Source organism: Balaenoptera physalus, assembly GCF_965194825.1.
Source record: "Balaenoptera physalus genome assembly, chromosome: 6".
Taxonomy (NCBI): Eukaryota; Metazoa; Chordata; class Mammalia; order Artiodactyla; family Balaenopteridae; genus Balaenoptera; species Balaenoptera physalus.
In genome coordinates this window covers 66547345-66573091 of record NC_138885.1, presented here as the reverse complement: position 1 = coordinate 66573091, position 25747 = coordinate 66547345, and the positions used below count along the sequence as shown (strand labels likewise).

General features: G+C 37.5%; 1 protein-coding gene across 7 annotated transcripts in view; it reads right to left on the bottom strand.

Moving 5' to 3' along the window:
* The window catches only part of MAP3K20 (mitogen-activated protein kinase kinase kinase 20), a 175192-nt gene that overhangs the window by 70652 nt on the left and 78793 nt on the right, over nt 1-25747 (bottom strand). For all 7 annotated transcript variants that reach the window (XM_082465365.1, XM_082465369.1, XM_082465363.1 and 4 more), the window contains exons 3-7: nt 16130-16217; nt 10526-10627; nt 6498-6563; nt 2266-2294; nt 2010-2147 (exon numbers count right to left, since the gene is read on the bottom strand). In XM_082465365.1, coding sequence (XP_082321491.1) covers nt 2010-2147; nt 2266-2294; nt 6498-6563; nt 10526-10627; nt 16130-16217 — 423 coding nt within the window. The remainder of the gene's footprint in view (nt 1-2009; nt 2148-2265; nt 2295-6497; nt 6564-10525; nt 10628-16129; nt 16218-25747) is intronic.

Genomic DNA, 25747 nt, shown 5'->3' with positions numbered 1-25747 from the left:
AGGCAAAGTAAAATTTAAATTGCCGTAAGTTGGTGTCTAGCGCAGTGCCTGACACAATAAATAGATTTTTGCTTAAAAATGAGGAATATAACTTCATTAAGAGGAAATCATCTCACAAAAAGTCTTAAATCGCAACAAATTTCCCCATTTTCAGACTCCCCAGCAGATGATTTGTAGGATGGTTAGAACGTAGTAACTTTTGACATACGGGACCAGCTTTAGAATATATTTCTTTAGGAACTTTTGGTTTTTTCCCGTTCTTTTGATAAGAATTATTTGATCACTGTCTAAAATAGGTTATAGCCTTCATTCTTAGAAACACAAAGAATTAAGGAAAATTAGGTATTTAACCTGATGCTACTACTGTCTTCCAACTTTTACAATTCTAGCCTTTCATCAAAAACATATATTTCATTCAAGAAATGATTTTTTTCAAATAGCCAACAAAACTGATACTATATTAATTTGGTAGACATACGATGTAGTAATGATTTAGAAAAAGCTAGCTAACTGAAACCAGCCCAGAACTTACTGAGGCTAGCAGTAATTACCTAGAGACTGATGAACTCTAAAGAAAAAGGAATGGGTTTGACGGTGTTGGTCTCCTCCTGTGCTGTCAGCTATCACCTTCAGTTGAAAACACAGAAGTTCAGGAAGAAGAGGCATGTTGATTTGGTCTAAAGTTAGACTGCTTTTTCCCCATTATTATGAAAGTCTCCTTTTAAGAAGTTATAAAATAGAGAGGCAATATGATCAGGAGATGAGAGGCGAAGACAGGGGGTTCCAAACACTCTTTTGGACTTTTTAAAGGAAATACAGCATTTTTAGGGATAAAAAACTTATCCTCAAAAAAGGGCAACAAATAAATTCCTTCCTCCATCAAGGAACCTCCCCGCCCACTCTACCCTCCCTGCCTCTCCTCCCCCATTGCCCCCACTTCTTTCTCTCTGCTAATTCAGATACAACTTATTCCTCAAGAATGATCCATCTCAAAACTCCTTCTCTAGGGCTTCCCTGGTGGTGCAGTGGTTGAGAATCCGCCTGCCAATGCAGGGGACACGGGTTCGAGCCCTGGTCTGGGAAGACCCCACATGCCGCGGAGCAACTGGGCCCGTGAGCCACAACTACTGAGCCTGCGCGCCTGGAGCCTGTTCTCCGCAACAAGAGAGGCCGCGATGGTGAGAGGCCCGCGCACCGCGATGAAGAGTGGCCCCCCGCTTGCCGCGGCTGGGGAAAGCCCTCGCACAGAAACGAAGACCCAACACAGCCATAAATTAATTAATTAATTAATTAAAAAAGAAACAGAAAAACAAAAAAACAAAAAAAAAAACTCCTTCTCTAGCATCTTCTGCTCCTTCACTGATTCATTCCTGTGGTCTCTATTCCTTGAGCATCCCACCTCCTGACCCGCACATTATTCTGTTCTTGTAACTATGTTGCTCTGCTGGTATTCTTATGTGAGACCTTAGATTCATGCTTCAGATAGCCATTGCAGCAGACATGGACAAGGCTATGTGCTAGATGATAAGCACATTTTCTTCTGTATTCTCCAGAAATTCACTAATCAGTTTAATGGTTGACATTTCCTGTTAATTAACTCATTTGGCAGATCGACTGGTGGTTTTTTGAGCAACACATTACAATGAAGTCCTGTTCCACATTGTATCCACTGACTTACAGAGATATTCTACAGACATATGTCCACCCAGGAAGGCACTCTCCACAGGAGGGCATCAGGCCCAACACTATTTTAGGTTCCATCTAAATTTGCTTCTTGCAGATGGCACTGGCTTCTTCTCAACACAGGACAAAATAACTCAGATGCATAAAAATGATCAAAGGAAACCTTCTAGTAATTAGAAAATATTCTCTCTGTTGCCACTGCTCTGGGCATTCCACCAGAAACAGCGTCATGGTTTTAAAACTGTGTTAAATTGTTATACCCCGCTTCTGTAAGTTGTTTGCTTTTCGCATGTCCTTTAGCAACAGAAAATGAGAAGTGAACTCACCACACCATAGGAATATGTGTCACAAGTTTCAGAAACAGGGAGACTCTGGATAACTTCTGGAGCCATCCACGGGAAAGTTCCAACCAAGGACATGTGCGTTGTGTGGTTATGGAACCGAGAGGCACCAAAATCACAGATCTGAGAAAAGAGAAACGAGTATCAACTTTTAACTCACTGACTAATAAAAGAATTACCAGTCACAAAACCTACATCTGAAATTAATGAAATTTTTAAAAATTAAAATAAAGAGTCCTACCTTCAACACCCCATCAGCAGCAATAACAACTAAAAGGAAAAAAAAAAAGATAAATTATGAAACTCATCTAATTTGAGTTATACTGAAAAAAATTATAAACTTCTATTTCTATCTTCCATATGGCATTATGAAAGGTAAAATCAAAGTATTTACTGCACTGAAGATTTTGTAAAAAGGAGCTGACATTAAAATAAAAATACAAAACTAATTCTATGAGGTGCTGATTAAAAAAAGGCTTCAAAACACTGGTTTAAATTAAATGCAGTAGTGTGGAGCAAAAAAGGCATAGATTAGTAGTAGTCAAGAGAACCAAATTTTTACTTGGGTTCTGCCACTAGACTGTCAACATGATACTGAGGAATAATTAGCATTATTACTTCATGGTATATATGGTTTTTCCTCCCAGTTGAAGAGTAATTTTCTTGAAGGCAGAGATAATACTCATTTATTTACTTATTCATACATTCATTCATTTAACAAATATTTGTTGAGCATATACTATGGGCAAGACCATGTACTATGTTCTAGCAGAGGAAGGTGAGCAAGACTGGCATTGTCTCAGCTCTGGTAGAGATCACAGTCTAATGGTAAAGACAGTTAAACATCTATAATGAAGTGGGATAAGTTCCATGATGAGAGAGGCATGGAGACTGCCATAGGACCAAAGAGCAGTCTAAGAAGTCAAAGTGTAAGGAGGTTGAAGTTTCCTGGAAGAAATGATGCTATGCTAACCAGAAAGAGGAGACCCGGGGGAGGAAAGCAGTTTTCTAAGCAGAAGAGTGAGCTTGTGCAAAAGGTCAGGAGCAGAGGAAAAGGCATGCAATTTTGGAGAGCACAGGCCAGGTCCAGAAGAGCCTTTGTGAGAAACGGAAAGGCAATGAATGATTTTAAGCGGAGGAATGAAATGGTCAAATGTGCAGAGGGGAACAGAACACAGGTAAGGAGATCACTGTGCGCACCAGTGTTGTAGTCCAAGAGAGGTGAGGACGCCTGCGCTAAGGCTGTGGCAAAGGACAGGAGAGAAGTGGACCGAGTCAAGAAACGGCTAGGAAGCACAATCAACTGGGCTTGGATAATTGGCTATGGGGCAGGAGGAGGAGAACTCAAAGAGGAAATAAAATAGAGGCAATACAGCATAACGGTTAGAACAGGACCTCTGCAATCAAACCGTAATTCCTTTTTATTTGATTACTGGATTAGGCAACTGGTATTGTCACTCACTGAGAAAGGGAATGCAGGAATCATTTTTTGGGGGGTAGGCAGAAGATGAAAAAGATCAACTTGGACACAATACATTTTAGGGTCACACAAGATACGTTATGTGAATATGTTCAATAAGCAGATAGATATACAGTTTTGAAGGTGAGATCTATTTGAGAGTGTTAAGATGTAGTTGGGGCTTTTATGGGAGTGGGCGAATAACAGCATAAGAAGGGAGGAGGCCAAGGGCAGAATCCTGAAGAAATGTTTCTAGCCTTTCCTTTGTAAGCCACACAGTGTCTTGACCATGGTAGTTTAGCAATACTTATTAGCTGTTACTAATGACCTTGATAAGTGGAGAAAATAACATTTGCATGATCCAATACACAGAAATAGTCTAAGGGTAAATTTGATACTATATATAATAAGCTATACATTTTTTCAAATAAAAATATAAATATTGTTAATACTATATTCAGTTATTTAAAAAATACTTCTACTACTTTTTTTTGATTATAAGATTAATAAGTGTTCATTTAAAAAAGTCTAACATTATAAATCTGTGTAACTTAGGGCTTCCCTGGTGGCGCAGTGGTTGAGAATCCACCTGCCAATGCAGGGGACACGGGTTCGAGCCCTGGTCCGGGAAGATCCCACATGCCGCGGAGCAACTAAGCCCGTGCGCCACAACTAACTGAGCCTGCGCTCTAGAGCCCATGCTCCGCAACAAGAGAAGCCACTGCAATGAGAAGTCCACGCACCGCAAAGAAGAGTAGTCACCACTCGCCACAACTAGAGAAAGCCCGTGCACAGCAACGAAGACCCCACACAGCCAAAAATAAATAAATATAATAAATAAATTAAAAATAAATAAATAAATCTATATAACTTAGAAAATGAAAGTCCTACTATTCTGTCTCCACCCCCCCAAAACTGATAAAAGTTTGATCTATATTGTTTCAATGTGTATGTGTTTTCCCATCAAGTAATTACACAAACTGTAATTTTTGGCTGCGTTGGGTCTTCGTTGCTGTGCGTGGGCTTTCTCTAGTTGCAGCAAGCAGGGGCTACTCATCGTTGAAGTGCACAGGCTTCCCATCGCGGTGGCTTCTCTTGTTGCGGAGCATGGGCTCTAGGCGTGCGGGCTTCCATAGTTGTGGCACGCGGGCTCAGTAGTTGTGGCTCGCAGGCTCTAGAGTGCAGGCTCAGTAGTTGTGGCGCATGGGCTTAGTTGCTCCGCGGCATGTGGGATCTTCCCGGACCAGGGCTCATACCCATGTCCCCTGCACTGGCAGGCAGATTCTTAACCACTGTGCCACCAGGGAAGCCCCCAAACTGTAATTTTTAAAAATGGGAACATTCTCCATTGTTAGTCTTCATAATGACATCTTGGATACTTTAACCATTCTTCTCTCATGGGATATTTAGGATACACAGATAAACTAGATTAAAAGGAGAGATGTTAAACAACTTATTTAGATTGAAATTCTGAGCAAGAACTGAAGATGTACAAAGTCATAAAACTCTGATACTTCCTACTAGATTCTGTATTATTTCCTAATGACCTCCTGCTAGCCAATATATATTAAAAGTGTTTAGCTCCAGGAAGCTTATGTCTAAGAAAAGCCAAAGGATAAGTGATGAAGCCTAGAAAAGGGCACGAACAATCAGCCAGAGTGAACTGTCAGGGTCGGCGTGCTGGTCCAACCTGGACTGCTGAGGAGTGGCAGCTGCCGACAACTTCCCCTTCTCCACCCCCGCAAGCATCATGGTCCTGGGCAGCTGGTTGGATTCCTGAGTTCTCTTCCTCCGCTGACCAGGACTACCCATTCTAAGGATCACACTATTAGTAGTTACCCATTGTAACTGCAGTGATTTAAAGATTTTCTAAAAATAAATTGTCTTCCTCCTCCTCCATACTTAGAAGAATCACTTAGAAAGCAAGTAAAAAATTAAAGCATGTAAATGAATTGATAGCAAGATTTTTTGTTTTTAAGTAGCAAACGCTGAGGCAAACTCTGAGTGCTGGCTAGCTACATAATCCCACTGCCTTTCTCCATTAATTTTCAAGTGATGTAATGGACAAAGCATGCTATTACCACTCCTACTTGAAGGTAACATCTAATCCTGCCATTTAAAAGTGCTCACTCTCCGAATTATAAAATACAGGATCATAAATAAACTTTAGTAAGTAGAGAAGAAGAAAAAGAAAGCTCTTACTTTCCAAACCTGTGCATCATTTTTGGGCGCTCCTTCAGGTAATATGAGTGACATAAAAAATTTACACCAGGACTTCCCTGGTGGCGCAGTGGTTGAGAATCTGCCTGCTAATGCAGGGGACACGGGTTCGAGCCCCGGTCTGGGAAGATCCCACATGCCGCGGAGCAACTAGGCCCGTGAGCCACAACTACTGAGCCTGCGCATCTGGAGCCTGTGCTCCGCAACAAGAGAGGCCACGATAGTGAGAGGCCCGCGCACCGCGATGAAGAGTGGCCCCCGCTTGCCGCAACTAGAGAAAGCCCTCGCACAGAAATGAAGACCCAACACAGCCAAAAATAAATAATAAAAATAAATTAAAAAAAAAAATTTACGCCAAATAACTCAGGAGTAACAATAACAAAACTCCAAACTGCTAGTACAGAGTCATCTAAAAATAGAAGACTAGAAATACACAGCTATGTGCTTTGACCAGCAATACCTGTTTTAGAAAATGATTCTAGAGAAATAATTAGGATGTGTTGAAAATTTCTACTGAGAAGTATTAACTTCAACATTTCCTATCATAGAAAAAATAATGTAAACAACCCAAATGTCCATATTCTGTGCTACTTATACAGTGGAACACTATGCAGCCTCTTGAAATAATGTGGAGGATTTTCACATTTATTAATAGAGGAAAGATTTTCACAGTATCAGCAGTGAGTCAAAAGAGCAGGTTACAAAAGATATGGAAAGCATGATGCCTATTTCTATACAACGGTGCATGTATTTTATAATAAAATAGGTAAAATAAAAAAGTATGACTACGTTACCATTTCTTGACTTCAGATCTCTGTGAATCACCTTGACAGGAGCCTCCATATGTAAATAGTGCATTCCTTTTAGTACAAAAAGGAAGAAAGGCCTATTAATATAATTTTTCAACATTGCATCAGTATTACCTTTCTATTTTAAACATCAGTATTACTTTCCATATTTTTGCAAAGGATTTAATAGCAAAAAATAAATTCATGTGCTCTGTTTTTCCATGATGGATAAAATAGGGACAGGATATGCCCATATTAGGAAAATTTATATGCTAAGAAAAATTTATGTGCTTTAACCTCTTAGAAGTTGGAATTTGATTGTGGATAAAGTGAGCTTCTTATAATACCCAACAAGGACACCTTACTTTTCTGAAGTCTGCACGAAAATAGCACAGATACCACTGGAAGAAAGGCTCCAATGACTAAGGTATTCTATACTACCAACTGCCTTCTAAATCAGCCAAAGTTCTGACTAAAAATTTCAGTTTTCATTTGCATGTCTGCAGTTACCCAGTGCAGCTTGGTTTCTCAGTACTCATTCCAGTAAGACCCCGGGAGTGGAGGTGGGGTAGGGGTGGGGAGAACTGGTTGGATTCATTAGTTGTGGTTGGTAAAGGATTTGGGGATCCTCAGATAGAAAAATATACAGTAGTTACAAAATATTTTATTCTTCTTACAAGGATAAATCTTCGAGATAATCTATATTTAAATGTACTCTAAAATTCTCTACAACATATTGAAAATCAGGTTACTTCAGTAAATTGGATATATATAGAGTTTTATTATTTTGAATAAAAAAAATGACTCTTTCCCAGTATTTATATAGTCTATCCCCTTAGAATAAAGAACAAGAGCATTTTCTACTGAAACATTTCCTCTCTTTATTTCTCAAGTTGTCTTTTCTAAACAATGGAATAGCCCCCTCACCCCAATCAAACAGGTTCCTTTGGTTAATGAACTATCTATTGAACAATAATTTAATAACTAGGCCTTGGTTCTTTTTTTCAGTATATAGAAAATTTCAGTTTTATAAAGGCTAATTTTAAAAATAATCTATTATTTTCTACTACTCTGATTATTATATAGTAAAGAATCATGAAAGAACATAGAAAAATTTAAACTCTTGCCATATAAAGATATTACTGAAGAGTCAACAAAAGTGTTAGTAATTCAAATGATCTTAAACAAGATATAACTGGAATAAAAGAAATATTTCTTCTAATATTAAGTTCTACATATTCTAAGCTGTGAAAATTCAAAAGCTACAACTCAGGTAACTTTTAATAATTTTTATGACAGAATTTCATAGTTATTTCTCTTTTTCTTTAAGAATCAAATTCCTGAATAATTTTTCAGGTAGAAACTATTTAATTACTATTAGAGGTATACCTAGATCGTTTCTACATTTGCTGACAATAAAGAATTTCAAAAAACGCTCAAGCAAAAAAGTTTTAAATACAGGCACTTTTCTTCCTCATGGCAGATATTACGAGAAAAAGTATTGTAAATTATTTGTGTATAACATATAGTATACATTTATAGAATATTTAGTGTACATAAACAGTTGTAATCAAAATCATATAAAATTCTATTTAATGTGTTTTTATAGAGCTATCTACAATTCTGTCTGCCTTATTTTTATTGCAAAAAAATAGGAATGCTGAAAACTATTTTCATCAATTTTAAGATTCAGAGTTTCCTAAAAAAAGATTTCACAGGAGTCACTGGGGAGATTTGGAATCAATGATGACCATTTGGAGATTGGATCCTGGTTTATTTGCTTTAATTGTTCCTTTTACCCATTGTTGACTGACTTGTAGCAATTTCAGATATACTGGCTGGTCTGCCCTCCATCCCTCTTCCCACCCAGAAAGAAGAGAATCTTTTGTTTTGCCTTTTAGGAGGTTTTCTCTTTGCAGTAATGTTAAGCAATGCCTATTTCAAAATGCACGAATCCACTCTTATTTGAAATGAATTATTCATCCTTTGATTTCTCAACATCTTGTTGCTTCAGTGGCTTCAGTCATGGTCAAACTGAAGGGCACAGCTGAATTCAAAATGGAATCAACAAAAATCAAGCCTTCCTATTTCATCTCCAAGCTCTACACATAGCTTTATCAGAGAGGATAGAAGTCATTCTGAAAGCATTGATTTCTTCTTCCTTTCGTAGGCCATTTTAAGTATTAAGTATTACTTGTGACTACACATAAACGAGTCTCTTCTCTGCCTCACGCTTCTCACCTGAGTCCAAACACATTAGAAGTTGCCTTTCAGATTAATTCATCAGCCACCAAAAAGTGATTTTATTACCGTGTGGTTCTGGACACTCCCATTTTCTCCATCCCTATTTTTTACCTCTAGTTCCAGTGTGCTATTTAGTCCTGTTCCTCCTCTTCCTTGTCCTTCTGATACAGAGTGCCAGGGCTCTTGAGAAACCACAGGAATGACTGAGCTAATCTGGAGCCAAAGGACTTGCCCTACAGACAGGGACTGTTGCAGGGGAAGGGACCAGGAGGGATGAGGTTTACAGGGTGGGGGCCAGAGAAGCTTAAGTGGAGGGTGTACAGCTGGAAGCTGAGTGACTGGTGTCGGTTGATTTGTTTGCTGTCTATCCATCCTAAGTGCCATTAAGTAATAAGATGGGTGTAATTGGCTGAGCACCCGAAATGCAAATGTCTGTAAGGTGAAGTGTTTTAAGTCAAGGACTGCTTGTATATGTATTTACATTTCTGTAAGTGTATTTCCACAATGCTTCAGGCAGTTTCCAATAATAGCACATTACCCTGCTTACAAACAGGTGGCCTACTGATATGCAGAGAAGTGGCTATGACATTACATGAAAATGTCTTGAAGAATGTGAAATTTTAAGGCTGATTGGAGACGTCTGATGCATGAATACACAATTAAGTTAATTAACACAGCCAAAGGCTTAGGTACACCATCCTAAACATAGAGCTTATTATTCTTATAAGGTAATGAAGTATCACTCAACGGCAGCATTTAGCATGAAACTTTTTTTTTTTTAATTTTCACTTTCTCCATTTGAAGAATTTGGCAGGTGTTGATGAAACTTAAAGCAGACAAGATAATTCCCCAAAGGAAAGGCTATTACTTTTGGAAGTCCCTGTGTGACTTCCCAGTGAAAGCAAAGTATGAGTTGCTTTCCTGATTGGATGCTAAATATCCCTTTATTTGCTTTGTAAAGAGATGCTGGTAGAGATTGGAGCAGCAAAATGCAAAGGAGTTAATTGCTCCAGTAAAATTTGGAAAGACTTGCTTTCTAGGGGTTGCTAGAATACAAACGTAACCATCAGCATTCATTATTTAGATTAAGTTGTTTCCAAAGCAACTTTGACAGTTATAAATAAAACTCAGAAACATTCAGTTATGGAAAATAAAAAGATAAAAATAAATGGAATTTAAATTGCTTTAGAAAGCATTTGTCTATGCAGGAATTTATGAGGGAAAAAGAACTAGGCACCTTGTTTAGGCATATTGTGTATTAAAAATATTTCATTTCCAAGGGTGATTTCCAAGTTTACATTAAATATAAAATAAAATCTGAATTGCTTTTGCATGGCAGGATAAATAAAAAAATTTTTTGCAAGTGGTTACTATTTTTAGCATATTATTATGTATCCGAAATGAGTAGAACTAATCCTACAGTAAGTCATGTTTTCTGGATACTGCATCTAAGTAGAGACTTGCAGCACAACAGAATTATCATCTTTCCATTTAATGTATCAAACAAGCTGGTCAATTACAATGTCACAAAATAGGGCAAAAATGCTGCCTTGGAGCCACTGAATTTGTTGGAACTTGGTTTTTGGTAAAAAAGAAAGGAAGGAGAGAAAAGGAATGCAGGAGTAGAAAGGCAATGATCTAAAATATTACGAGCACAGTAAGTTGCAGAATTCTTGCTCCTTTTGGTCTGAAAGAAGAACATCTTAAGATACAGAATAAGAAATCCTCCGACTAAAGTCACCATGTCAGGATGCTCTCCACCAATTCTGTAAGAATACACGAAGCATTACCTTTGGCTACATCAGTGGCCCAGGTCATAATGTGATCCATGTCCATCTCTTCACTTCTGTTACTGTTAATGTAATCATACAGTGATCCCAGAGAAGCATATTCTATTTTCAAAGGAAACATAAGCATATAATGAAAACCAAGGCACATTTCAGAAATAAGACTTCAGTGTTTCATTGGGAAAATGTGTTAAATAATTTAACAAAAGGCATTAAAAGTTTATAAAAACTGTTCCATGCTGTGGTTTCTAAAAGTTAATATCATCCTGGTAAGAAATCTGTCAAAGGGCTTCCCTGGTGGCGCAGTGGTTAAGAATCCACCTGCCAATGCAGGGGACACGGGTTCGAGCCCTGGTCCTTGAAGATCCCACATGCCATGGAGCAACTAAGCCCATGTGCCACAACTACTGAGCCTGCACTCTAGAGCCCATGAGCCGCAACTACTGAAACTCGCACGCCTAGAGCCCGTGCTCTGCAACAAGAGAAGCCACCGCAATGAGAAGCCCACGCACTGCAATGAAGAGTAGCCCCTGCTCACCACAGCTAGAGAAAAGCCCGCGCGCACCAACAAAAGACCCAACACAGCCAAAAATAAAATAAATAAAATAAATTCATTAAAAAAAAAAAAAAAGAAATCTGTCAAAGACAAGACCACTAACAGAATGAATAATAAAACTTGAGCTGACAATGAAATCCAAAGACATTCAGATGGAATTCAGAAACACAAGGATGTTGCAAGAATGTATTTGAAACAAAGGCAGGCATGAATATAGGTATTTCTTCAAAAATTTGTTATTCTTATGAGATAAATAAGATTAAACACATAAGTCAGAGGGTTTATGTGACAATGGAAACAAATCAGTATTTGTTGCATCAGGATTTAGAAGAGCCCTCAAATTTTAAGCACAAAAGGCCAAGAAAGTGAGAAAATTCCTTTAAAAATGGCTTTGAGATATAAATTCTCTATCTTAAAATTCACATACTCTAAGTGTACAATTTGATGACTTCTATGAACCATTTTCAGTTTACTTTTGTGTATGGTTTGAGGTGAGGGTCTAAGGCTTTTTTTTTTTTTTGCACGTGGATTTCTAATTTTCCCAGCACAGTTTGTTGAAGACTATCCTTTACCCATTTAACAGTCTTGACACTTTTGCTGAAAATCAATTGACCATCAATGTAAGGTTTTTCCCCCTAAATTCTTAATTTTGCTCCATTGCTCTATATGCCTGTCCTTGTGCCAATATTGCACTATGCTAATTACTGCAGATTTATAATAAGTTTTTTTTTTTTTAACATCTTTATATAATAAGTTTTGAAATGCGGCAAAGACCTTAAACTTAGATCTTTCTTAAAACTGGTTTGGCTATTCCAGTCTTTTGTATTTCTATGTGAATTTTAGGATCACCTTGTCAATTTCTTACAAAAAAGTCTGCTGAGATTTAGATAAGAATTGTTTTGAATTTGTAGATCAATTTGGAAGAACTGCCCTCATAACAATATTGAGTCTTCCAAGCCACGAACACGTAATCTTTCCATTTATTTAGATCTTTATTTTCTCTCAGCAATGTTTTGTACTTTTCATTGCACAAGTCTTAACACTTCTTATGTTAAATTTATACCCAAATACTATTAAATTTATACCCAAGTACTATTCTTTTTGATAGTACTGTGAATGGAATGGTTTTTTAATTTCATTTTTAGACTGTTCATTCCCAGTATATAGAAATACAATTGATTTTTGTATATTAATCTTGGATCCTTGTGACCTTGCTTACCATGTTTATTAGTTTTGGTAGTTTTTTGTGGATTCCTGGGGTTTCCTGAGTCTTAGAGAATCATGTCACATAAGACAGTTTTACCTCTTCCTTTCCAACCTGGATGCCTTTTATTTTCTTTTTCTTGCCTGATTAAACTGGCTAGAACCTCCAGTACAATGTTGACTAGGTGTGACAAGAGCAGAACCTCATTTCCTTGTTCCCAACCTTAAGGGAAAAACATTCAATTTTTCACCTTTAAGTATGATCTTAGCTGTGGGTTTTAATAGATGCTATTTATCAGGCTGAGAAAACTGACTTCTATTTTTAGCCTGTTGAGATTTCTTAGCGTACATGGGTGTTGTAGAATGCCAAATGGTTTTTGTCTTTTATTCTATTATCTATTATGATGCTTTATATTAATTGATTTCAGATGTTAAATCAACCTTACATTTCTGGGATAAATTCCACTTGGTTGTGGTGTATAATCCTTTTTATTGGTGGCTGGATTCAGTTTGCTAATACATAGTCAAGGATTTTTGCACCTACGTTCAGGAGGGACAGTGGTCTGAAGTTTTCTTATTATGTTTTTATCTGGCTTTGATATTAGGATAATACTAGCCTTATAGAATGAGTTGGTAAGTGTTCCTTCTTCTATTTTCAGAAAGAGTATGGGAAGGACTGGTGTTATTTTTTCTATAAACATTTGATAGAATTCACCAGTGAAATCATCTGGGTCTGGCGTTTCATTATGAAGATATTTTAAATTATAAATTTAAATTTCTTTACTTATAGTTCTGGTCAGATTTTCTGTTTCTTCTTGAGTCAGTTCTGAAATTTTTTATCTTTTCAGGGACTTGTTCATTGCAACTAAATTGTCTAATTTATTGGCATAAAGTTGGTCATAACGTTCCCTTATAATCCTTTTAAATTTCTGTAGGGACTGTAGTGCTATCCTCTCCTTCATTCCTGGTTTTGCTAATTTGTATTTTCTTTCTTGTTGGTCAGTCCAGCTAAAGGTTTGTCAGTTTTACTGATCTTTGCAAAGACCAAATTTTTAGTTTCACAGATTTTCTCTATTATTTTTCTGTTTTCTATGTTATTGCATTCTGCTCTAATCCTTATTATTTCCTTTCATTGGGCTTGCTTTGGGTTTATTCTGTTATTTTTGCAGTTTGTTAAGGTTGGACCTTAATGATCAATTTCAGACCTTTTTTTTTTTTTTAACATAGATGTTTAAAGCTATAAATTCCCCCCCTAAGTATTACTTTATCTGCCACCTATAATTTTGATATGCTACATTTTCCTTTTCTCTCTGTCCAAAATATTTAAAAATCCATTGTAGTTTCTTGACTCACTGGGTATTTAGAAATATGTTGTTTAATTTCCAAATATTTGGGAATTTTCGAGGTTTCTTTCTTGCATTAATTTCTAACTTAATTCTACTGTGGTTGGAGAACTTTTCAGTCCTTTTAGATATATTGAGATTTATTTCATGGCCTAACTTATGTATGCTAAAGAATGTTTCATGTGCCCTTGAAAAGAATATGTATTCTTTGTTGGGTGGTGTATTCTATGTATGTGGGTTAGGTAGAGTTGGTTGAGAGTGTTTGTCAAGTCTTCTATATCCTTGCTGATTTTCTATCTAGTTGTTCTCTCAGTTACTGAGAGTGGGGTAATGAAATCCATTATTGTTGAACTGACTATTTATCCTTTAAAGTCTGTCAATTTTTGCTTCATGTACTTTGAGAACCTATTGTTAGCTGTATATACATTTACAATTGCTGTATCTTCCTGATATGCTGATCCTTTTATCATTATGAAATGACCCAATTTATCTCTAGTAATATTTCTTTTCTTAAGCCTATTTTGTCTGAAATTATGATAGTTACTCCAGTTCATGGTTGTTGCTTGCACGGTAGTACAGAATTAAGGTTTCCAAAGATCAAAGAAAAGATGGTCCACTATTGTATCTTTTCTTTTGACTTTGGAGATTGAGATTCTAGTCACTCCATTTCTTTGTAGATCTGGGAGAAAGATGTTCACTTCCCTTCCAAGGGAAATAAAATGGCAGCTCCCTCTTGGACTCTGTTCCAGGTCTTATAAGCAGATTTTAGAAAATCTTCTCTGTGATGAGAAGTTTCAGCAAACACACACGCACAGGTGCACACATACACATACACACTCTCACCCAGAAATCATCAATTCTAGTCCCTTCATTCACGTATGAGAAAACTGAGACATAGATCATCAGTGACCCACCTATGCAGCTTTGGCAGAATCAAGGCAAGATTTCATCTCTCAATTCCTATTCTGGTGTTCATTCCATTCCATCATTCTGATAAATTATTCTTTCAAGTCCTCAGTATGAGTGACAACAGCTGCCTGCTGCAATAACCTTTTCTATTAACAAGCACACTCAAGTTGGAACAGATTCAAGCCATTCAAGATTCCCCCCTCAGAACCCCAACATCTGAGAAAGACAATGAGGTTCTAAAGAGGGGGAGCTAGCTAGGCAGGGTGATCAAGGTCTGTGTGCCTGTCTCTCTTTCTGCCTTAACCTTCCCGTACTAAGACTTATTTGCGTTCATTTCAAGAGGCAGGGCAAGTGCTATCATCCCCTACCCATTTGATCTTCCACAGTTGACTCAGTTCGCGTACGTATGTCATCCCGCAGCATCTGTGGGGGGTTGGTACCAGGACCCCTTGCAGATACCAAAATCCACAGATACTCAAGTCCCTTATATAAAATGGTGCAGTACAGTCAGTCCTCCACATCCGTTGGATCTACAGTGTGCTCATAGGCTTCTTGCATACAAGGAGAGGAGATTCTGTATAAAATCAAATTGAGAAATGTATACCACTGTGGTTCTACCACTAGCTGGGTAACCTTGGGAAAGTACTTAAGTTAGAGTTTTAGTTCCTTATGTGAAATAAAATTACTTTATCTATCTCATAGGGTTATTCTAACTATTAGATGAGATAGTTTATAAGGAAGTACCTAATCCAGTCCTTTTTATACTGAGGGTGTTTTGTTATTTTATATAAAGACAATCCAAGTCCTTAACACTACAGTAGAAGAAGAGATGGCTAATCTTTTAAGGTTTTCTTGTTTGCTTTGTTTTTTTTTTTTGTTTGCTTTGTTTTGATCAAAGAACTGCCATGATAAAGAACCTGGTCAAAGTTATGTATTGTAAAATTGAGCACTATACTTATCATAGACCTGAAGTTGCTCATTGGATTATACAAATATGAGTATAAAGTATTAAAAATATGTGCCTTTCTGTGTTTTTATACGGTAAAATTTTCTGTGTGCTCCTTTTTGGAAAGGGTATTTCCATGAGTTATAAACTGCTACTCCAAATTATGTGATAATTTAGATCAAGGTCATTACCAACCCAGATGACCAAATCTGAAAAATATTCTCATGTCAGAGGCCTTGAAGAAAGAATGCTCTAACAGGATTTAAATGCCTTGCAAAGAATTATAACATGAATAGCTCAAGAAATCTTAATTTGTAAAAGGTCACAGAGTTACAAAAAACATCGCTCATTTCAACTAATTAAATGAAATTTTAGTTAAATGGCACCTTTAAATATTGGTACTGCAGCTGCAAGTGCATTTAAATAGCATTTACGCAGATATAATTAGCACAATTAAACATGGGTAGAAGTGGAAACACCATTCTTAATTATATTGATATAATCAGTTTTATTAATGCTTTATAGCAACAAAAGTGACATCTGACAGTAGCACACAATTCATGACAGAACCTAATATTAAGCATTTTAGCATATTAAAGAATCTAAAGCTAGGTAATTGGGGAAAGAAAAAAGTCAAATAGAGTTCTTACCTGTGACGATACCATAGTTGGGAGGTTCAAGAATTACTCCATAAAACTGGATGATGTTTCTGTGACTGAGGACACTGAGTATTTCTGCCTATACAAAAATCAAATACAAAATTGCATAAAATTTCACATTTATAAAAGTCTCATAAAATAGGTTTCCTATTCAATTTTCTTTTACATACATTTACAAAGATATATATGTGCTCAACAAGTATGTGATGCTGATAAAACTCTGTCTTTGGCAGCATTCTTGACAGATTAAGAATTTATATATTGAAGCTTTCTGAAAAATTTAAAAAAGAAGTGGGGTTGAATTGGCGGCAGAAGAGGTGCTTACTAGCAAGCTGGCATGACTGACAGTGGAAGGGGATGACTAAAGAGGGAAGATGCCATATTTATTTACAGTAAAAGCCCTCTTCCTAAAAGTCAAATACATTTTTTCCTGCATAATATTTCTTTTGGGAGACTGCAACAAGACTGAACTTCTATCGGTTGGATGAGTAGTCATGACAAAATTACGGCAGGGTTTCTTAACTATTACTGGAATAGATTCAGGTAATATCTACTTATATTATTTATCTAACCATTTATTTAAAATATATTATTGCTCTCATACTGTATGCAAAGTACTGTAAAGGACAGACATGTGGATTCTTGACATTCAGTGGTGATTTGATAGGGAAGCCATACTTTACACTGTGAAATGTGTTAATTATTAGAAAACTGTACTGCAGTGTCATGGTAAAAAATACTGTTTATTAAACTTAATTGTTTTAAATTAATTAATTAATTTATTTATTTATTAATTCATGTTTGGCTGCATTGGGTCTTCGTTGCTGTGCATGGGCTTTCTCTAGTTGCTGCAAGCGGGGGCTACTCTTTCGTTGGGGTGCACAGGCTTCTCGTTGCGGTGGCTTCTCTTGTTGTGGACCACGGGCTCCAGGCCCACGGGCTTCAGTAGTTGTGGAATGTGGGCTCAGCAGGTGTGGCTCACGGGCTCTAGAGCGCAGGCTCAGTAGTTGTGGCGCACGGGCTTAGTTGCTCCACGGCATGTGGGATCTTCCCGGACCAGGGCTCGAACCCGTGTGCCCTGCATTGGCAGGTGGATTCTTAACCACTATGCCACCAGGGAAGCCCTAAACTTAATTTTTAAAATGAAAAAAAAAGTGGTACCACAGTGTATATCTGCTAATGTCTACAGGAGGACGTTCTCTAGACTAAGTAAATCACATGTAGTCATTAAAATTTTATTGCTTTTGTGGAGTTAAAATATGGCTAATCAAGAGTTAAAAGTACAATTAAAGAAAGTCAGCAATGAATAAAAATGGAGAAGCCTTGGTCATAAAGGAGACTCCCCTTTGGGAATTTGCACATTTGTTATACATTTTTCTTTTCATAGTAGGAGTTGAGTTTTCATTTAAAACGCTGTGAAACTTGTTTTGAAGGTGGTGTGACTAGACAGAAAACAGAAGGTTGAGGGTTGACAAGGGGTCAATGTGGGAACAAGAGAAAGGAACCTTATTCGTGATTGGATGAGACATTTATCAAGGTTGATTTGACAGTTTTTTCTTTTAGTAATATAGGTGTTGAAGGGAGCTATCAAAACGATTCCTTAACATTCACTGAGCGTCCACTGTGTGTACAGGTTCTGTATTCATCAAACAACCTTCTCATAGTTTAGTTTTCCAAGTAGAAAGAAAATGCATTAATTGAGTAATAAATACAATTATTCATCCATATGACAATTCTATTTCTCATTAAATAATCATAAATGACCTTGGTTGTAAAGATAGAGTTCATATGAAGTTTGGAAATCATAAGCCCTTTATTTTTAAGTGGCAAATCAACTCTTTTGTGAGTAAACCGTGAGAGTTCAATGTGAGGAAGCATTAATGTTGGGACTAGTATTGGTCAAAATAGGGGACTGTTATCCTTTGGTGTGCTTTGGTATATTCTTTGGAATATCTAAATCCTGTGACCATTAAAAATGTTTGTTAACAATAAAGAATAAATACAAGAATATTCTGAATCCTTGGACGACCTTTTTTTTTAAATTTTATTTATTATATTTATTTATTTTCTGCTGCATTTGGTCTTTGTTGCTGCACGCGGGCTTTCTCTAGTTGCGGCGAGCGGGGGCTACTCTTCGTTGCGGTGCGCAGGCTTCTCATTGCAGTGGCTTCTCTTGTTGCGGAGCACGGACTCTAGGCATGCGGGCTTCAGTAGTTGTGGCTTGCGGGTTCTAGTGAGCAGACTCAGTAGTTGTGGCGCGCGGGCTTAGTTGCTCCGCGGCGTGTGGGATCTTCCCAGACAAGGGCTCGAACCCGTGTCCCCTGCATTGGCAGGTGGAATCTTAACCACTGCGCCACCAGGGAAGCCCTGGACGACCATTTTATAATTCAGCACGACATGGGATTTTCAGTGTTCCAGCTAGTTTTCATGCTTACGTTTAAAATATTGACAAATTATACCTTGGAGAGAGAATTTATCTTTTCAGGTATTGGTAAGCGTGTCTAACAGCTCTTGAGTAGGCATATGCTAATGACAAAACAACAACTATTATCTTGTGTCCCTTTGTTGTGCTCGTATTTTAATTTTTTTACAGTTATAAAAAACTCTTGCAGTATGATTTGCAAATAAAAGACATTTTTATGGAATAAGACTTTAGGTTCCAATTTAATAAACTAAGAATTTGATTTAACATCTTGAAAACAACATGCTATTTTAGAGTGCTGTACTAGTTTCATGGAAATGGGCTAATAATAAGCAGAGGTAGATTAAATAAATAAGTGGTATTTGCAATAAATGAAGGTCAGGTGACACCATGTTAGCAATTCAAACAAGCTCCAACAGAAATACCTGGGATTAACTGAATTACTAAAACCTGTACTTGTAGCTGCCATAACTGATAGCAAGCGGATGTATTATGTAGATTTGCCTTTATAGGCACCTGCTTGCCAACAGTTCATTAATGGAAATTGCTGAAGTAAATATGCAGCAAATAATTTTTCCTTAGATTGTTGTTTTCCAGATTTAAATTCTGGGATACTCTAGCAAATGGCCTGCACATCAAAATAATGGATTAGTGGTTTTAAAAAGTTCACTATTGGGCTTCCCTGGTGGTGCAGTGGTTGAGAATCTGCCTGCTAATGCAGGGGATGCGGGTTCGAGCCCTGGTCTGGGAAGATCCCACATGCCACGGAGCAACTAGGCCCGTGAGCCACAACTACTGGGCCTGCGCGTCTGGAGCCTGTGCTCCGCAACAAGAGAGGCCACGATAGTGAGAGGCCCGCGCACCGCGATGAAGAGTGGCCCCCACTTGCCGCAACTAGAGAAAGCCCTCGCACAGAAACGAAGACCCAACATAGCAATCAATCAATCAATCAATCAATAAATCTTTAAAAAAAAAAAAAGTTCACTATTAAAAAGGAAACATAACAATGACGAAGGCTAAAATAATGCTCCATTGTACCGAAAAATGTAAATATCTTTTTACACTATTAAAACTAACAAAAGAATTATTTTTAGTACATATAATTTGATGAAAGTTGTTTATTTCTGTTGTATTGATTTTATAGTTGCATTTTTATTTAACTGAAAAATTGATTTTGATTTTATGAGCTATACACAATAAAGAGTTAATTCTTAGGTTTATGTTTATGTTTACTCAAGTTACACTGAAATAATAATTTTAGTCAACACTGGAAGTCCAGATGACTTCATTTTTCTACACAACGAATTTACATTTCTGTTTGCAAAATGCTATTGTAAGAACTCTAACAGATACTTGTATGCCGACTCACAGCAACATTATTCACAACAGCCAAAAGGCAGAAACCACCCAAGCATTCATCAAATGATGAGCAGATAAATAAAATGTAGTATATAAATACAAAGAGTATTATTCGGCCATAAAAAGGAATTAAGTTCTGATACTTGCCACAACATGGATGAACTTTGAAAGCATTAGGCTAAGTGAATAAGCCGGGCACAAAAGGGCAAACATTGGATGATTCCACTTATATGACATATCTTGAAGCTGGCAAATTCACAGGTTAGAAAGAATGTAGATTAGAGGTTACCAGGGACTGGAAGAGGAAGAAATGCGGCGTTATCACTTAACATGTAGAATTTCTGTTTGGAGTGATGAAAAATTTTGGAAATAGATAGTGGCAATGGTTGATTACAACACTGTGATTATAGTTAATGCCACTGAACCGTACACTTAAATATGGTTAAAATGACAAATATTATGCTGTATGTATTTCACTACAATAAACATTTTAAATGTTTTAAAAATGTTATTCTAGACTTTTACAGAGATGAATGATCATAATCTATTTACTAATCATCCAAGAGTTACACAACCCAAGGTCTAAAGATCTTTGGGGTAAATAAGTAGTTTTCCAGATTAGGACGTGAGGATTTAAGGAAAGACCGGGACAGACTACAGCAATTTAAATTCACGCTCAAAGATTCTCCATAAAATAAAGGATCCCAATGTGACAGACAAGTGGAGTAACCACAGGTCTATTCATAAAAATGTCTAGTAGTAATGTCCTTATCAGAGCACACAGATGTCTATACAGCTATTGTGTTTGCAGTAAGATATGTGACTGTTCCCACTGTTTCCAATCGGGGCTGGTTTCTTCTTCCCTCTCTCCCTCCTTCTTTCTTCATAGGAAAACTTATCAGGGATTTGGGGAGGAGGTGGGCACTCTGTTAATTTTCTTTCAACTGGCATTTCTAAGCATTTATGTGGGGAGATGACCCATTAGCTCAGTTGGCCATGTTTCCAGAACTCGACCAGCAGGTTCCAAATGGCGGATCCAATCAAAGAGAATAAGAGAATCTAAATATCATAGTTTAACTAAATTTACTAAGTATTATAATTTAACTAAATTTAAGTTTGGGGGTGGTTAAGTTTTAACATCCTTCCTTTAAAGTACTTTCAATAGTTTTATAATAAGGTTTTAAGTTAATTAGTATCTTCATCTTCAGAGCAATCCCTTTCCCTCTATTCAAAACTTTTTTCAACCTAATCCCAAATTTTAATTTGTCTCTTTAATTTTGGAGAGCTACCATAGAACCCTTAAAGATTCTATGAGTTTTTTTCTTTTAATTGATAGTTGATTTACAATATTGTGTTAGTTTCAGGTGGACAACAAAGTGATTCCGTTATATATATTTTTTCAGATTATTTTCCATTATAGATTATAAAATATTGAATATAGTTCCCTGTGCTGTACAGTAAATCCTTGTTGCTTATCTGTTTTATGTATAGTAGTTTGTATCTGTTAATCCAATACTCCTAATTTATCTCTTCCCCTCTCTTTCCCCTTTGGTAACCATAAGTTTGTTTTCTATGTCTGTAAGTCTGTTTCTGTTTTGTATATAGATGCATTTGTATTATTTTTTAGATTCCACATATAAGTGATACCATATAATAGCCATCTTTCTCTGTCTGAATTACTTCACTTAGTATAATATTCTCTAGGTACATCCATGTTGCTGCAAATGGCAATATTTCATTCTTTTTTATGGCTGAGTAATATTCCACTGTATATGCGCACGCAGGCGTGTGTGTGTGTGAATATATATATATATATATATGCCTCATCTTCTTAAACCAGTGGGCACTTGGGGGTTGTTTCCATGTATTGGTTATTGTAAATAGTGCTGCTATGAACATTGGGGTGAAAGATCTTGTGTTTTTAAAGCTTGTTTTACATTTTAAAATATTCCATTGATACAGTCTGTATGTATTTATGTGATAACATATTAAAAATAAAGTTGGGTTCACTTCTTTTTGTGAAAGAAAGATACCAATGGCACTCTACCTATCACTATAAAATGAAAGCAGTAGTTTATGAAGACCCATATCATGAGGCTGGCAGGCTCTATTTACATCTTATATTAGGAACAAGCTTTTCTCCCTGGTTGTCAACAGCTCTTAGCCGCTACATAGCAGCAGGACTGTGTCTCACAGGGTCCATCTTTCTGCCTGTGATGTGGTACCGACCACAAAGACAGTAGGTGTAAAAAAAATCCAAGGTACACGTCTACTGTCCACGAGTGTCAGCTGCTCCTCCTTGCCCTCTGGTGTGTGGTATTTAAAACACTCCTGATTTCTGGAGGACCCTGATTTCTGAGGTCCTCACCAATTCCAAGATTCTATGATTCCATCAGAGTATGATAGTAAAAGAAAGAAAAGTGGTTCATCCAATCCTTCAAAAGGAAGCAGTCTCCTTACTGCACTGTGCATTCAAGGTCAAAGGCTCTCTCCAAAGACAGCTCTGTCTCCAAAATATCAATCTGATCCAGGATCAGTATGGTCCCCCAAAGTTCAAGAAGATATGAGAATGAACCCACTTTTTTTAAAAAAATAAAAATTACACATATAAGAAGAGAGATGGGGAAGAAATAAAATAACATCTTAATTGTGGTTATCTGTAGGTAGCGAAAAGAATCATAAATGATTTAAAATTTTTATATATTTCCCAAATTCTTTACAATAAGCCTCTATAATTTTTGAATCAGAAAAAGTAATACATGCATGTTATATGTAATATATATGACTAGAGCATATAAATATAAAATTAAAAATATTGATTTGCATGGAAATTCTGATTTTTCCCTAGGATTGGGTCAGGAAGAGATAAAACTCTTTCCTTACCTCCCCAGAACTACCCTAGCTATACAAAAACTAGTTTAGTTAACCTCTGAGCTATGAGTTTCTCTTGATATGGCTCCAGCCTTCTGACATTTGCTCCTGTGGCCCAGTGCTCTTGAGGGAAGCCTTCCCTACGTTGCTCATCTTGCACCATGTCTAGTATAATACCACACGAGGGAGAAAGGTCAGATGCTTTATATACCAGAAGTACTCAATAATATCTGAAGGGTGGATGAACAAATAGTATTTGATGATAATGATATTAAATGTGTTTAAGTAATTGCCACGGTAAGAGTTCATGTTAGGTAAATGTTTACTCTGAACAGGACAGTAAGAAGATTAAAATGCCTGTGGGTGTGGGTTTGCTTTAATATTCATTCTGTTCTTTTACATGCATAAGGGTTACTTAAGGGTATTATTTTATAAGAATGACAATCAATTATACAACCATAGTAGAAGCCACATGGAAATTTATGTTCACCAGCTCATTATTGATTTGAACTTTCAGAATGAAGACTTGGATGGCTACAAGTTGCCTCTTGCAGGCTCTGCCGTCCACGGCAATCAAACAGGCAAAATTTCTTGACCGCCCTTCCCTGTTTGGCTATTCTCCAAGCATGCCCTCACTGCACTTTTTCATATTCAGAATGCAGAGGCTTGCTTAGTCTTAAACCTTCCAGTTCCAGTTTTCTACCCAATGCATTTTACCATTTATATTTCCAAAAATCACCTCTGCAATTAAGCCAGCTTCTTATCAAGTCCACACTTTCTGAACCCACTGCGGCAGACACTTCTCTACCACACACTGAAAAATGGAGCCCTGATTCTCAGGAGTGGGGCTACATTTCACGCAGGCTTCTTTCTGTAGACTGAATGTGTTCCCCTAAAATTCATATGTTGAAATCTAACCCCCAATGTGATGGTATTTGAAGGTGGGGCCTGTGGGAGGTGATTAGGTCATGAGGGTGAAGCCCTCATGAATGAGATTAGTACCCTTATAAAGGTGACCCCAGAGAATTCTCTCACCCCTTCCTTCTTCCCCGTGAGGGCACAGCAAGAAGACGGCCATCTGTGTACCAGGAAGCGGGTTCTCACCAGAAACTGAATCTGCTAACAACTTGATCTCAGACTTCCCAGCCTCCAGAACTGTGTTGAATAAATGTTTGTTGTTTATAAGCCATCCCACCTTCGGTATTCTGTTACAGTAGCCTGAATGGACTAAGACAGCCCCCTTCCTAGGCTTGGGTCAGTATCACAAAACTCTACAACATGGGCTTCCCTGGTGGCGCAGTGGTTGAGAATCTGCCTGCTAATGCAGGGGATGCGGGTTCGAGCCCTGGTCTGGGAAGATCCCACATGCCGCGGAGCAACTGGGCCCGTGAGCCACAACTACTGAGCCTGCGCGTCTGGAGCCTGTGCTCCACAACAAGAGAGGCCACGATAGTGAGAGGCCCGCGCACCGCGATGAAGAGTGGCCCCCGCTTGCCGCAACTAGAGAAAGCCCTCGCACAGAAACGAAGACCCAACACAGCCAAAAATAAATAAATAAATAAATAAAATTTAAAAAACAAAACAAAACTCTACAACAACTGAACCAGGCCTCTTATGAACAGGAGGGGTTCGAAAAGACAACGCCACTGGTCTTCTCAGAACAGCATACCTCTTATCGTTATCCCCACAGAGCCCAGAACTATCGGACTTAGCAGTGGAATGTAAGGGAAAAGGGGAAATTCTTGATTTAAAAACTCCTAAAACAGTAGTGTATTTACAAGTCTATAAGGTCAAAATACCTGGCTCTTTCAGGCAACAAGTGGGTAGACCTTCCCTTCCCTTCTAACTCTTTCAGGCTCTGATTATAAAGATAACTGAGGCAGAATGCTCACTCTCAGTAATCAGAAGATTTACATATCAGATCACAAGAACCAGGGTCAAGAAAAAGTTGCTTAATTCACTGCATTTTTACTCCAAGAGTATCATGGCTAGAGGCATTTTCCTAAAATAAAAATTTGATTCTTACATGCATGGCAAGATGGAAAACCAGCCCCCATTCCTCCTAAAAACTCAGTGCTATAGAACAAGTTTAAAAGTAGGCTTGGATGATTTTCAATCCTGTATTTAATCACCAGAGTCATACCCAGGTCATGCTCTTTGAGTCATTTTAGGCTTAATGAGACTCATTCAATAACATGACAAGCAGCAAACCTCTCAGTTCTGTACGTTCTCTTTCAAATGCTGCCCTTTAGGTATTCAGGGAAATAAAGAAGGATAAATGAACTGAATTCAGGTTCCATAATATAATACAGCCTATATTCCTCATGACATTTGATGTCATGGAAACTTTTCTTTGGCAGAAAAATGGCTGGAAATACTAAGAAGGAAAAATAAACAAGTCATTCTGCTCACTCTTCATGAACAGTCAAGACGGAGCCATGTGGGATGCATTACAAACGTCACCGGTACTGGGAAGTCTGAATTGCTCAATGGTTTTCCCGGTGGGTTGCAGCAGACTCACCACATGCAGCTCCTTGGACAGCAGCCTAGGCTCCCCTCCCGGGATCAGGCCGCTCTCTAGTTAACTACATACCCAACTAAGGGCAGACTAACCGGGCAGGATGGAAGGGTGGCTAAAACTCAATGAAATAAATAGTGAAGATTTAAGGATAGGGATTTAAGAGATATCTCCAAGGCATAAAAAGGCTAAGAGATTTTAGATTCTTCATGCTCACAACAGAATGTCACTGTGATGACATGAAAGAGTAAAATATATTATAAACAACCTGTATTCAGTTTGGGTGACAAAAGCACATTCAAGCACCTACCTTTCCACTAAACAACTTATGTAACTTGGTCAAAGAGATCACTTGGGGCTAAAATTACACAGAAAACATCCCCAAAGAAAGCCCTTGAATAAGACTTGAAGTATGAACTAATGAAGGATTAGGCTTTTT